This window comes from Rhopilema esculentum, chromosome 4, assembly GCF_057945365.1.
Source record: "Rhopilema esculentum isolate cy_ngs chromosome 4, ASM5794536v1, whole genome shotgun sequence".
NCBI classification, from domain to species: domain Eukaryota; kingdom Metazoa; phylum Cnidaria; class Scyphozoa; order Rhizostomeae; family Rhizostomatidae; genus Rhopilema; species Rhopilema esculentum.
The window spans coordinates 10,017,507-10,031,896 of NC_142818.1; the positions used below are offsets into that span (position 1 = coordinate 10,017,507).

The 14,390-nt window shown below is 34.9% G+C and overlaps 1 protein-coding gene across 1 annotated transcript; it reads right to left on the reverse strand.

The window, feature by feature from the left end:
* Window positions 1-402: 402 nt before the first annotated feature.
* Window positions 403-12,515, reverse strand: LOC135691117 (cytochrome c1, heme protein, mitochondrial). The gene is made up of 11 exons (XM_065208883.2): window positions 12,366-12,515; window positions 10,499-10,543; window positions 10,039-10,184; window positions 7,914-8,040; window positions 6,128-6,184; window positions 5,490-5,550; window positions 4,762-4,814; window positions 4,043-4,193; window positions 2,856-2,918; window positions 1,345-1,382; window positions 403-761 (listed from the first exon to the last, which is right to left on the reverse strand). Exons 1-11 carry the CDS (start codon window positions 12,423-12,425, stop codon window positions 660-662), a joined length of 903 nt encoding a protein of 300 aa, XP_065064955.1. The 5' UTR covers window positions 12,426-12,515; the 3' UTR covers window positions 403-659.
* Window positions 12,516-14,390: the final 1,875 nt, after the last annotated feature.

The following is a 14,390-nucleotide window of genomic DNA, read 5'->3' on the forward strand; positions in this document are numbered from 1 at the left end:
TAAAATCAAAGTAAATGACAAAATGATACGGTGGTAACAAATAAATCTTTATCTGCTTAAAGAAAGGGATAATAAAAGACATAATAATAATAAAAACGGCTGCCCATATCAAAAAGTCCTCTCATCCATGAATGAAGATAGGCCATTTGTGCTAGTAAGGTCTTTAGAAATTCGTGATGAGTCACATCTCAAAGCAATGATACTAGATTTCGATCTCAATTTAGAAACTAAATATGTTTCTTAGGAAAGAATTCCCATTTGATACTAGGAGCATTGATTACCCTTTGCCGAAAAATGTGAAAAATCTTTTTCTTCAGTGAAAATGATTCTTTTCGGCGATTAGGTATGAGGCTTCGAAAGCTGGTTGATCAAGCAAAATGCAAAAAGAAAACAAACAAAAGATACAACAATATTCATACACATTCATACGACAAAATAAGAATCAGTATTGCGTGTCGTTTATGGAAATTCAAAGGAGAGAACCTAGTTTGATTACCTGGTGAACTTAAAATGAAAGGATAACAAGTCTAGTACATATAACACTGTGATTTCTAAAAGAGCAACTCATCAGAGATCTGACCAGGCAAATATTTTTACATAGGAAGTTTCAATTTTCAAACAATCTCAATATAGTGCGTTAATCTACATAAAAAATTGTTTTAACTTGATTTGTAGACCAGTTTCCGAGTCTTCAGAACCGCCCACTTGTGTCTTTTGTAGTATAAGCAGATGAGTGCCAGAGCAGATACGATCGTCAAGGCCTGAAAAGAAGGACGACATAAAAGTTGAAAACAAAATCAAATTCACGAACACTTCTAAACAAGGTCGCTTTTAAACATAAATACCTAATGAGATGACAGCCTTTCGGCAGCTCAAGGTCTAAATGGAGGGAGAACTGTTTCGGGTAAAACTTGATTCATCCTTAGATGAAAGTAATTAAAGGCAGATCACCATTTCACAACAAATCGACAAGATTGGACAAGCGAAGCCTTCCACCCGTTTGTCACAAAGGGCTTTTTATATGTGGGATGAAATTGGTATCTTCGTATTTAAATTCAGATTCTTAGAGAGTGCGGTAGCACGATATTTCAAACATTGAGGAATTCGCACATGCAATAACACTGGGAAAGAAAGTTAAGGTAAAAATATGAGAGTTGCAACATTTCGAAATCGATAGAAGAGTACCAGGAGCAATAAAATAGAAGTAAGACGCAAAGAAGAACAATACAATAAAGGTGCTTGGTTGAACACTAAAAAGATATTTTTGTAGTGAGAAGACGACAGCTCAACTTTAGAATCCTGTACGATCAACAAAACTTTCGCAGAAATTTGAAAATAACCCACCTTGATTCCCATTCGCTTTCTATCATCTAATTCAGGTTCTGAAAAAAACAAGTATTGTATGATTGTACAACACACAGGAGACATTCAATATCGACTAAATTAACAAATCTTCACAAACTAAGTTGATTCTAATCGACTCCGTTGACTCTCTGAACCGGCTTTCAGAAGAAAAAATGAACATACCGACATTTAAACTTTCACATAAGTTGGCACCAATTTCAAGACTTAGTCTCAACAAGTACTTTTTTCAGTTATTCGAAGTTGCTTTATTTTCCTTTAATTGACAACAGCTAAGGTGTTGAGAGTCCATAGCTCAAATCTGCTTGATTGACATGGAAAATTCGTGCAGTTGACACGTCTTCGACAACTCATAGGATCACCGACATATTATAGGGACCACCGACATATTATAGGGACCACCGACATATTATAGGGACCACCGACATAAATAGGGATCACTGACATATATATTATAGGGACCACCGACATATTGTAGGGACCACCGACATATAATAGGGATCACTGACATATATATTATAGGGACCACCAACATATTTTAGGGACCACCGACATATAATAGGGATCACCGACATATTATAGGGATCACCAACAAATTATAGGGATCACTGACATATTATAGGGACCACCAACATATTATAGGGACCACCGACATATTATAGGGACCACCAACATATTTTAGAGACCACCGACATATAATAGGGATCACCGACATATTATAGGGATCACCAACATATTATAGGGATCACCAACAAATTATAGGGATCACTGACATATTATAGGGACCACCGACATATTATAGGGACCACCGACATATTATAGGGACCACCGACATATTATAGGGACCACCGACATATAATAGGGATCACCGACATATAATAGGGATCACCGACATATTATAGGGATCACCAACAAATTATAGGGATCACTGACATATTATAGGGACCACCGACATATTATAGGGACCACCGACATATTATAGGGACCACCAACATATTTTAGGGACCACCAACATATTTTAGGGACCACCGACATATAATAGGGATCACCGACATATAATAGGGATCACCGACATATTATAGGGATCGCCAACAAATTATAGGGATCACTGACATATTATAGGGACCACCGACATATTATAGGGACCACCGACATATTATAGGGACCACCAACATATTTTAGGGACCACCGACATATAATAGGGATCACCGACATATTATAGGGATCACCAACAAATTATAGGGATCACTGACATATTATAGGGATCACTGACATATTATAGGGACCACCGACATATTATAGGGACCACCGACATATTATAGGGACCACCAACATATTTTAGGGACCACCGACATATAATAGGGATCACCGACATATTATAGGGATCACCAACATATTATAGGGAACACTGACATATTATAGGGACCCCCGACATATTTTAGGGATCACTGACATATCATAGAACTTGTTGGAGTAAATTTGAAACAAGATACCTGATGCCCATCGAAGGAAGGTTGAAACATCTTTTGCCATTTGACTAACTGTAGCCGGAGTACCTAAAATGAAACAGAAATTGATGATTGGGAGATTCTGAAAGGCAATCGATAAATACTTTCAATCAAGGGGCTTAAGCCATCTTTCAATCAAAAATTGACCAATCAGTGAATGTGATACCACTAACACGCACACTTTAGCCACTTTTATAGCTGCCAATTGTCTTTAAAGGTTGTAAGACAACAGCAAAGGCATTAGACCAAGTTTCCAGTAAAATCTGAGGATTGCGTTGTAAAAATCTATCTAACTGTTTAAAAGAAACTTTCCATGTATTGTATCAAACGTATCGCGTCAAAAATCACAAGCAAGAAAAGGAAGCTGGCTTATGTCATCTTAAGGGCAAACAAAATTTAAGGCACTATGTCCCGATGCAATTCTATGGCCATTTAAATCCAATTGGCTGGGCTTACAATAGAGACGTAAGATTAATCCTGAACCTCTTTTAACTAAGAACGCACCGAAAAGCATACTATTAACTCCAAACGGTTGACTAACAGGACACAGTGCCCTTAAAAAAACGATGAACACGAATAATAACACTAATAAATTAATTAAAGCTCTTTCGTGTTGAGCCACAAGTCAAGTTTGGGAGGTGGAGAGGATGGTCTTCCACATCAGCACTGATAAGAGCTGCATCACCTTTTTTAGAAAGCTTTTTGATGATTTTGGAAAAGGTTTTGGCCAATTTTCTTCACGGTATACGTAAAATAGAACACAAGGTTAAAAGTATTTAAGGTACCCCTAGAAATGGACACCACAGCCCCTAGGAAAAGGTTAGGGGCAGCGGTGGTAAAATAATGATACTTTTTGTTGCTGAAAATGTTTAGGAAGTTTGAGTTACCAATAATAAATGGAATATGACAACTACTGCCTTGTGAAAAGTGCTTGCCGTGTGAAAAGGCTTTAAATAGGAGAGACTACGATTGGGGGGCTCTCTCCTCGATTAGTTCAGCTACTGAGGGAGCTCCTTCTTTAAGAATTTTACTACCTACTTGATTTGTATTATTTTATATTGTAATACTTTTATATTTTTATATATTTAGTGAACTTTGTTTAGTTTTAGTTGATAGTAGGTAGTGGAATTTAAAAAAATGAACATGAACATGAAATGAACATGACTACGTACCATCCTCATATTCCACAACTCCTGGATAAAGCTGCTGTGCCATGGCAATGGCTTGGCCAGGAAAATAATCATTGAAGTTCAAACCCTCCCTGATTTCAATGCCAGCCGGTGGATCTTCGCGGTAACCAGTTAGAATTGAGAATACATAATCCTGCAATGATAATAATATCAAATTATAATCTTCGAACTCTTCACAATTTTCAGGTTGATGCGATTGGAAATGAAAAACACGGATAGAAGAACAAATATGCAGTAAATTTCAACAGTTTATAGTTCAAAATAGTTTTCTAACTCTTGGGTGAAGGAGAAAGGGAATCATAGAATGAGATAATATGTACTGGCTGCTGAAAAAATTATCTAAGAGAGAAATGGCTAATTTTGACGATAAATATTTAAAACAAGTTAAGAAGGAAAAAAGGTTTGATTCACAGGACAGGACAAGTAACCCAGGAAGTATTATAAAGACTGTGAATAAAAAGCCGTCATTTTGATCATAGCTATCATTAACAAAAGACAACTGTAGTAAATATAATTATTATTTAAAATAGGAATTAGTAGCAGAAAAGGAATTAAATTTGTAAAACTGGAAGTTGGAATATTCTAACTTTCTTTATGCAGCTCATCTAAAGTGCAATGTGCATCTTTCTTGGACTTTCTATGAAGGGTTTTAGCTTCTGGATTTGAAGAACAAAAAGACAGGCGAAGAATGTGATTCATACCTCACCACCTTTTCTGGCAGACACTATATAGCTAAGATCTGGAGGATAAGCACCTGCAATTCAATAAATTTTTATGGTAAAATCTGAGATGCTGAGAAATAAAAATGTAACTGACAAATGAGTTTAGCTCTTGGCTGCTTTTATCAATCTACTTTATCACTTGCAACAAACATTTATCATTCCTCTCCACCCAAAAAGATATTTACTTAAGTGAAAATGCAGCATTGTTTGGGTAACTTCAATATGAACAATAAATTCTAAGAGGTCACTGATTGGTTAAAATGAAGCTAATCAGGCGTGTTCCTTATTTCCTGAAGGCATACTTCCACCTGCATCTGAACACTAAAATTGTTGCACGATTTGCTTTTTGCAATGACAGAAGATTTTATACAGATAGAAAGGGAATGTTTTCTGTTTTTGACCTCAGTGCCATCAGCTCTTAGAGGTAATAGATCGGCCATAATGAACCCCCTTTTTAGTGACTAGTTTCCCTTTTTCCTTTCTGGCTGGAGACTAAATAGTTGCCATGCAGTTTTTGCTCTGATAGACTTTTGAAAAACCCACACAAGAAGGATGCTTAAGTGTTTCAAACTCTAAATGCTATTCAAAATTTTTGCATTATGAAAGGTCTTGTCACTTCCAGAAATTTTCACCATAATTCAAAGAGAAAAAAATCATTCTCAAAGTATATGGAATTAATAATAAGGAATTAAATCTAGTTTGCATACCATTGTTCGCAGCCCTTGCAGCCTCTTCATTCGCATATGGATTTGGGAAATAGTCAGAAAGCTAAAAACAAACATACATACACATAAATTTGCCTTGCCTTTTTAGAACTAGTAACTTTTCACAAAATAATATGTTGCATGCTCCAAAAACTATTTTTACTTAAAATTCTCTACCTAATTCCCTTGCCTGTTCCAAACACCCTATGAATGAAAACTGCTCCCTTGGCTGGAGGCTAGCATCTTCCTTGATAACATTCTAACGACTGATTCTCAAGGAAAGCATTAATAGTTCAAATGTGAATGAGAAATATTAAATTTTTTTTTAAAAAAGAAGGTTAAGTTCAAACAGGTCATTATGCTATACTTTAACATTCTTGTAAGACTTAAACTTTCATCTAATCCTTATTGGCTAAAATTTCAAACAAGCACCAATTTCTTAAGGTGGAGATGATGAGTACTTGTTCAAAGGGGGGTGCTTATCTAATGATTTTCCTGATAGGGTGGGCAGTTCCTGATAAGGATTACTTAGGCCATAGGATGTTTCACAAGTCCTGGACTAATATACACTGAAAAACATCTTACAAGAAATGGGATTTTTTAGAAGATTTGGAAGACCAAACAATTAATACTCAACTTACCTTTCCTGGTCTTTCATACATGTTCCCTTCATCATCTGGTCCATCAACAACTTGAATCTGCAAAAAATTGTGATTACAAAACATCCTTTTTCTTTAAAATAGAAGTGACAGACAGCTGTTTGCAAATCAATTTTTAAAATTTAGCATCACTGATAATATTGCAATAAAAAATCAGCAAATGAACTACCAATGGTGGATTGCAAAAATGGTGGCAGTAAGGGATTGCTTAAACTGAAAGGCTGTATATGGTTGACAGCTGATCAAAAAGGATTTGGGGGAGCAACCATAACGTACTAAGGCATAGAAACCAATAAACAAAAACATGCAACTCAACTCATTTGTAGCATTGGTTTGAATTTTATGGGAAACAGAATGTTTTATCAAGGGAAAAAAATATGGTCAAAAGATGGAAAATTTGAAATTCAGTAGGAAAAAACAAAAGAACTCTACAAAAATGGCAGTATTCTGAGTTCTCAGCCTTGTAAGCATTAGGTTATTGCATTGCCCCTTTCTAGTATCCTAAGTAAAATATAAAGATTTGATTCTCTCTCAAATCTGCAATTTTCTACCACTATATGCTGTCCTTTCGTTTAGCGTGTGCGATCACACCCGCACACGCCTGCACACGCGCAAGTTAAATTGCACATGTTTTTCAGCACACTCGCAAACAAGTGTTTTTGCAGTTTTCTGTTAACATCAATTTCCCATGGTCTCATGATTGTTTATCCTTTTCCCTTGTTACTTGATTATCTTGATACTTTTGACCAAAATATGATTTTTCCAATTTTTGCAAGAGATGTTTGGTATTTGACTGAATGCTTCTTTCAACTAAGCGTCTCATTTTTCAGCTAAGTTGCCATTAGCATGCTAAGTGTAATAACTGATTTCTTGTAAAAACATAATTGTTCCCTGAAAGCAAAGAGCTGTTGAAAACAACTTTTATTTGCTCTTGTAACTTTGGAGAGTGACGATGACTTTTGAAAGATGGCTGCTAAGGGCAACAAAATCTGTTAAGTATTGATTGAATTGAGTTTTGCTCTTGCACGTATTTGAGTGGATTTTACCTTTCTTGCTCCTTTTACCAATTTTATCAGGTTTGCACTTCAAAGTGCGATTGCACTAAGCAAATTTGTTTACATGTGCAATTTGCCACACACATGTAATTTTGCTCACGAAAAGGACTGTTTATCTGTGATTGGGAACTATACTTTTTAAATTGATTTCCAAAGCTTTGGAAAATATTTCATTGGTATCTGCTGAATTTCAAATGTCTCTACTGTAATACTGATAATATTGAAACTTAGTGAGAATAAATTTAATATAAACAGGCCGTTGTTTTCATGGCAGTAAACAGCACCTGGAAAGTTCCATGTGCATATTTTCTTGTGGATGGACTAAGTGGCAAAGAGCGAGCAAACGTAATTACTGTTTGTCTCAAAAAGCATTTCAAGTTGTTTGTCTCAAAAAGAAACATAATTGGCAAGAAGATTTAATTACTTGAATTGAATGATAATGGAAGTATTTTCTTTTGCTGTTGACATATCTGTGACATAAACAAAACAGGGAACAAAATATTTCTAGCACAGCTTAACTACAACATTAACACAGCAATTTGATTCAAAAGCTCTGGAATCAAAGTTGTCTCTAATTGGTTTAAATTGTTTAATTATTGACCAAGCTCAATGGTGTGTGAATTTCACTCCTGTGAAAGTCGAGCACAATAGGGGTGCACAATAGGGGACAGACTGCCTTTAATATAAACAGGCCCTTTAAGGATGTCACTTACCTCTTCTGCAAGACCCCTAGCTTCATCTTCAGTATGAGTTACCCCTACCAGATTTCTAAATGCAATATACTGCATGCTATGGCATGCTTGACAAACTTGCTTATAGACTTGATAGCCACGCCGAACACTAAAAACAAAATTTGAATCAAATAAGGTAGAAGCAGGATGACAAACAAAATTGGTGGTTGCAAGCATTAAAAGATGACAGGGCCATCGGAGCAATAAGTGTGGACCTGAGTTACAAAGACTGGGGTGTGAAAAATTTGACAAAAAGACACAAAGAATTCAAAGCATCCAGGAAGTAAACAAATATAGACTTTTAGACATATTAGTTTTTGTTTGCTGTAGTGATTAACTTCCAAATTTTTAACACTCAGTTTTGAAAATATCAACTTTCATTTTTTTGTTAAATACATATCTTGATTGATAAAAGCAATTTAATTCACTCGATGAATTAACCAGGATAATGCAAAAAATTATTTTCATCATAATCATATTCTAAGAACCTTACGAGAGGCTCATTTTGCTACATGTAGTTCAAGTCCAACTGGAGAGTATTTACAATACGTAAATTTGAAAAGCATTTGCATTATGTAGAAAAATAACTGCTTTTACTAAATGCCAAAATAATTAGGTCATGCTGGGAATGGTGTGCGACCTAACACCCATGCCTTGGCAAGCGCCCTTTATTGCTCAGAAGTGCAGTTTATTGCACGCCTTAAATAATCTGAATACTTTATTCTCAAGTGATAAATATTGCCCAATGTTATTTTTTATCATATTTCAACTATCAACGAACAATGATAATCAAGCAATAGTTTTTTTTATTTCTATTTGACAGAGAATTTGACAAATATTCTAATTTGCTTAAGGTTATGGTAAACGTTTTCTGGATGAAAACATCCATTTTTGATTCCTTCAGATTCTTGTAGCCGAACTTTCAAGTCACACAATGATACCACGTTTAAAACTAGCGAAGTCTTAAAATGGCAAAAACCCCTGTAAACAAAGGTTTAAATAATTCTTTCTCAAAGTTTTAGGTTGAGGTCTGAAAATCGCTTGACCTTTTAAGCTGATCATCCTTACTTTGCTGCTGTGGTCTTATTTCTCATTTGCAATAACTAGTTAATGGCACATGTAGGGCTGTGTTTATTTAAACAGCCTTATTGACCTTTTATGCTGTAAATGACTTGACCCAGATTACACTGTGGTTTATGAGTGTATCATGCAAAAACACACATGCCAAAAATATTGTTTCTACAAATGCACTGCCTTAATTAATGTTCTGCAATGGAAGAAAATTCAGGCAGTGACGTAAGCGACTCAAACTTTTACATTGAATCAGAATCTTCTTATTCAGACAGTGAAGAAATTGATGGTTCAATGGCATAGAATTTTTACTTCATACACAAAATTTTTTATAAGAAAGTGCTTTGTGAGAATCGGTAAAAGGCCAACAATTTTTAGGAACTTCCACATGCAAATGAAAAATTACAAAATTTAAGTTTTGATTCTTATGAAATGTGGAAAACAACTGGTGTGCATGATTTTACACTGTGCATGTTGCTATGTACACAAGAAAGTTCGTCTAGGCTGCACATTTTGCTTTGAAGCTCATTCAAAGCAATGTTTCTGACGTTTACTTTATGTGCCTTTTTTTCTAATATGTATGCAATTACAAAACTCTTCAGAAACTTTTACTAATAGAATGTGGGCAAAAATGTTCCAAAATTAAGAGACTTGGACTTGTGAGGCTTTAGCTATAGCAGTTTTCTTATAAAATAAAAAACGTGAAATTAACAATTTGATTCGTTTTAACATTAGCCAACAGGTTAGTTTTTTTTATGATATAAACACAGTCAAAATTCTGAAATTTTGAAAACGAGATTGTCAGAAGAAGCAGACGAGAAAGGATTATAAACTGCAGGATAACATATTGATCAACCTATCTTATTGTTAATGTTTTTCTCTGAATATGTTGGATTTGACGTTAATAAAGCTTGTTTAATAAAAATGTATTGATTGGACTAGCCTTGTCTTATCTTCTTCTTATAATAAAGTTATGTTGTCTAGTCTATATACAACAAACTGTAAACTGTAAAAGAAAACAATAAACTTTGTTTACCTGGCATGGTCAAGTGAGTTAAACATTCCATTGTGACTCCAACTAAAAGAAGGTGGGGCAACATCACCACTAGCCTCTACATTTGGTTGTAAAAGCATTCCAGTGCCAAGGCCACCTGCAGCCATGGCACCAACTGCAATCCATGGCTAAAAATCAAATTAATATGATCTGATATAGAACCTTTTTAACTTACTCACTAGGGGGCAATTTTCTCTTCATCCCTACTGAAATTTCTTTGTTTAGGAAGATAGACTGTTTCCGGTTTTCATTAGGAACAAAGGCATAAACCCCCAACTATTACCTTAGTAAAGGTTATCTTAATATTCATTCTCATTAATTTATTATTCATTAGAATTAATTCAAAATATAACCATAAAGAGCAATCATTATCTTCTGTAAATAAAATAAAAACTTCAATCTTCAATAACCAAGTTCTGGAAAATACAAGAGTAAAAGTTACCAGAGATGCATGTCTTGTCTCAGCAGATGATGTGCTAAGTGGTGTCTAAAATTGATAAAGTAGAAAATTGAAACTGTCAATTGCATTTATATTAACTGGACTTTTATTATCTGCATAAGCTAACTGTTCTTGTAGTGAGTTTTCTTGACTTAAAAAATAATGAAAGGATGTCATGTATATACAATGTTTTGTTAGGGTATTACAATATGATTTAGGGAATACAATATGAACATAACATCACAAGCTATATACAGGCCTCTCTGGGAAAACAACACAGGCTACAAAAAGCACTTGCAAGTTTGGTTGCGTAGGTTATTTGGCCCTTGCAGAACTGTTGTTTTTTTTTATATTTGAGTATTAACAAAGGCAAAAATACATTACCTTGCCAATTCTTTAAATACTATTCACCTGAAGAAGGTATTTTTGTGTGTATTACTACCTTTAAATTTTGTATTACTACTCCTTAAAATGAGACAAAAGAGGAACATAACTTTTCTTTGGAATATAGCAAAGTTTTGTTAGATTTTGCCGGTCACATATGGGAATGCCCAGTTTATATGTCTTGCCTTTAAAATAAATTGTTTCCTATTTGACTGACAGCATGGTGTAATGTTTCTCACTTTAATTATTTGTAGCATTTATCATGCTATATGTTATTCCTTTGGTGTGAACACATTCCCTATCCATTGAAATTTTTAGCAGCTAATAAAATAGTTTGTTAACATGTGATAAACACATGGACATGTAAGTCCTTGTTTTCTTTATTTACATTGGGAAGCTTAACTGTGCAGATTAAATGAGAACAATAGTTTGAAAAACTGTGTGGGCAGAAAAAAGCCCTCACAAATTTTTTTGTGGGATTTGCGCAGGTGCGGGTCATAGCCTGTGTCTTTGGGAGAGGCCTGATTCTTATATACAGGGTTCTCCTTTCCTTTGCTCCATCACCCATTTCATGGGCAAAAACACTTAATGGGACTGTTAGCTTATAATAGAAGAAGTCTCTTCAAACTTCTATGATGCTACCCAAATTGTCTTTAAAGAAAAAATATACACATGTTGATATTCATATAAACATAATTCTTATCTGTAAAACAGTTTAACCAGAAATATATTTCAGCCTATAAGATACATAAGCAAGTATATATGTGTAAGCCCACAAGGAGTCCTAATTTGGTGCAGGTTAATTACGTAAGGTGAATTAGCCTAAGACTTCAAGGGTATCTTAAAAATTCAAGGGCATCTTACCCTTGCTTCCAAGGACACGTTCTTATGATTGAAACAGAACTGCACTTGATGTTTGGATGGCTCAAATTAATTGATTGTGAATAGAGATGATTAGAACAGAAATTTACAAAGTAATGCTTCCTCTAAATTTGTCACAATTAGTATTGTGTGTTGTGAAACTGAATGTGAAACAGCTGAGGCATGGTTATGCATGTCAGTTTTGAGAAAGTGGTGATAATCCAAAGGTTTGTGACATTCTAGTTGCATTTTCCATGGGAACTTCCCTTACATGAAGGTTTGTTTCTTGTATCTATTTTTGTATCCTTCCAAACGGACGACATACTGACGAAGAAGCCTTGGAAAAGTTATGCAACAAACCAACTTGGGCACTAGCTAAGGGGATGTTTTCTTGAATTCACTTAAAGGGGGAAAGTTTGAAGTTGGTCATTGCCTTAAACAGATGAGCCGGTTACTTCAATAGGATGCCGCAACGTGCTCACTCAAGTCTACTTAGGCCTATGTCCAAGAAGTTGTTCTTAGGCCTAATTTGGACTTCATTTCATAGAAAAAGATTGGCACCTGTATCAGTAACAGCATCAAAGTCAGAAGAAATGAGCGCAGAAAATTTTTTTTATTTCCATACCTTGCATAAGCTGCGACATGTTCTCAAGAACTGTGCCTGCCTGCCTCTAAAGGCGAACATTTTAAAGATTTGTCGGCCTTTACAACTAAGTTATCGTGCGAAAGGGTGAACCAGTCCGTCCATGGAACAAGAGGACTGGGTCTGAATTTGAAAAATCTACGTAATTTTTGATACTGGTCTTGGAATTGCTTGTAGATATTACAATAATCTAATTAATTTCAACGCTTATATTATTTATAGAGTGGGGTAACATAATAAAATATTAACATGCATATGTGCCAACCATACAGCTGAGTTTTTCTACCATCAATGATTCTAAACATAGAGAAAATGCTGACGAAAATATCCATACATAAAATGGGTATTAAATGGCTTTGTCACTCACTATCCGCAATATTTGGATTTGCAATTATGGTTGTTATAAATGAGCTGGTTATAAAATTTTGATTGCCCGCTAAGTTTTAATACCGACTTATTCTTCTTTTGTTTTTGGAGTACTTCTTAGGGAACAGGTTTTTTGTTTATCTATTATAATCTTTGCTGCTCCGCAATCTTGTGGCCCACCTTGTAACAGACAAACTTTTCAACCTTTGCGTTTTTGTGTTGGTGTTTTCATTTTTCTAATAATTTCTAATATAAATTAACATAACGAGAGTGGTCAGAGTGGTCATCAATCACAACAGTTAGAGGATGCTGTGCACGATGCTCGATGCTCGTTGCTCGTCAAATAATTCTGTGTATTGAAATATTCAAAACAGTAAAACATTTGAACCCACCTATTATGCAGAGTATTTTTAAATTACGCTCGTCAAATTATTCATTAAGAAATCTGAATAACTTAGCCCCTGTTAGGCCTAATTAAACAACATTTCGATTCAAAAGTCTTATGTCAATCGGGCCACAGATTTGGAATGGCCTACCCAACGAGTTGAAATCCGCAGAAAATTTGAAGAGTTTTAAGAATCTAATAAAACAATGGGACGGACCCAATTGCAAATGCAGTGCCTGTCAGTTTCTGCCAGAAAAATGCAATGTTATCTTTAATTTTGTATCCATAATTCCTTTTTATGTACTAACTCTCACTGGTAGCTATATTCGATTTTGATTAGTTAACATTGTATATTTATGAATATATTGTTAGCTATTGTTTTTCATATCGAATTAAAATAAATTTACAACAACAACAGCTATATTTCTTCTCTGACTTTCTCTTTTGGTTGTCGTATTCGTCGAAAATAAATTCACCGAAAAGCTTCTTTTCCATAAAAAGGACACTTAACCGTGAACAAAGGGAACTTTTTCTAAAACAGGTGGTACTTTTCTGTTCAAGGAACACATTTTGAACTTTTGAGGAAACAAAGGAGGGCCTCCTACCTGATTGTACTACTTCATATCCCGTTTGTTCATTGTCCCTTTAAAGGTTTTAAAAGCTTAGTAATATTAACTGATTGGATTTCAGAAATGGCTTTCCGGGAAATCAAAGTGAATTTAATCTATGATAGCGTGAAAAATTATCAATTGTTTCCTGATTTATGATAATTGCTTAATTGTGACTTCGCAAAATATGTTTTTAGAATTTCGAGGTCTGGAATACCAAGAAATACCTTCACATTTAAAAAATCTGCTAAATATGTCCATAACTGGGTGAGATACAACAAATGAAAGATCAATTGGCTGTTATTTGGCTGGATTCATATAGTTGTGAACTGAAGCTTAATTACAGTGATTTGATGGGGGGAAAGCCCATGCTTAGCTTATATGGCCATATCCCAGGTAGCCAGATCTTGACTAAGAAGATCATTCAAGGTTGAGTCAACATAAGGTCCCTAGTACACAGATGACGGTCCTACTTATTAATTTTTTTACAGTTATATTACATAAGGTCCATATAAAACGGTAGGAAAAAGGAAGAAGATAGGAAAACACTAGAATGCCCCTTTTCTGCTTAAACTTCCCGATTGCGAAAAAAGGAAAATTTTTTAACTTCTCTATTATCAATTCGAATGCCAGGAAGCTCTGCAGTTT

Excerpts from the sequence above, each read along its gene's own strand:
- LOC135691117 (XM_065208883.2), bottom strand. The coding sequence starts at position 12,425 with ATGTTCGCCTTTAGAGGCAGGCAGGCACAGTTCTTGAGAACATGTCGC. Across the intron at positions 10,544-12,365 it reads CATGTCGCAGCTTATGCAAG|ACACCACTTAGCACATCATC; the intron begins GTATGGAAATAA and ends TATCAATTTTAG. Across the intron at positions 8,041-10,038 it reads AACTCACTTGACCATGCCAG|TGTTCGGCGTGGCTATCAAG; the intron begins GTAAACAAAGTT and ends TTTTGTTTTTAG.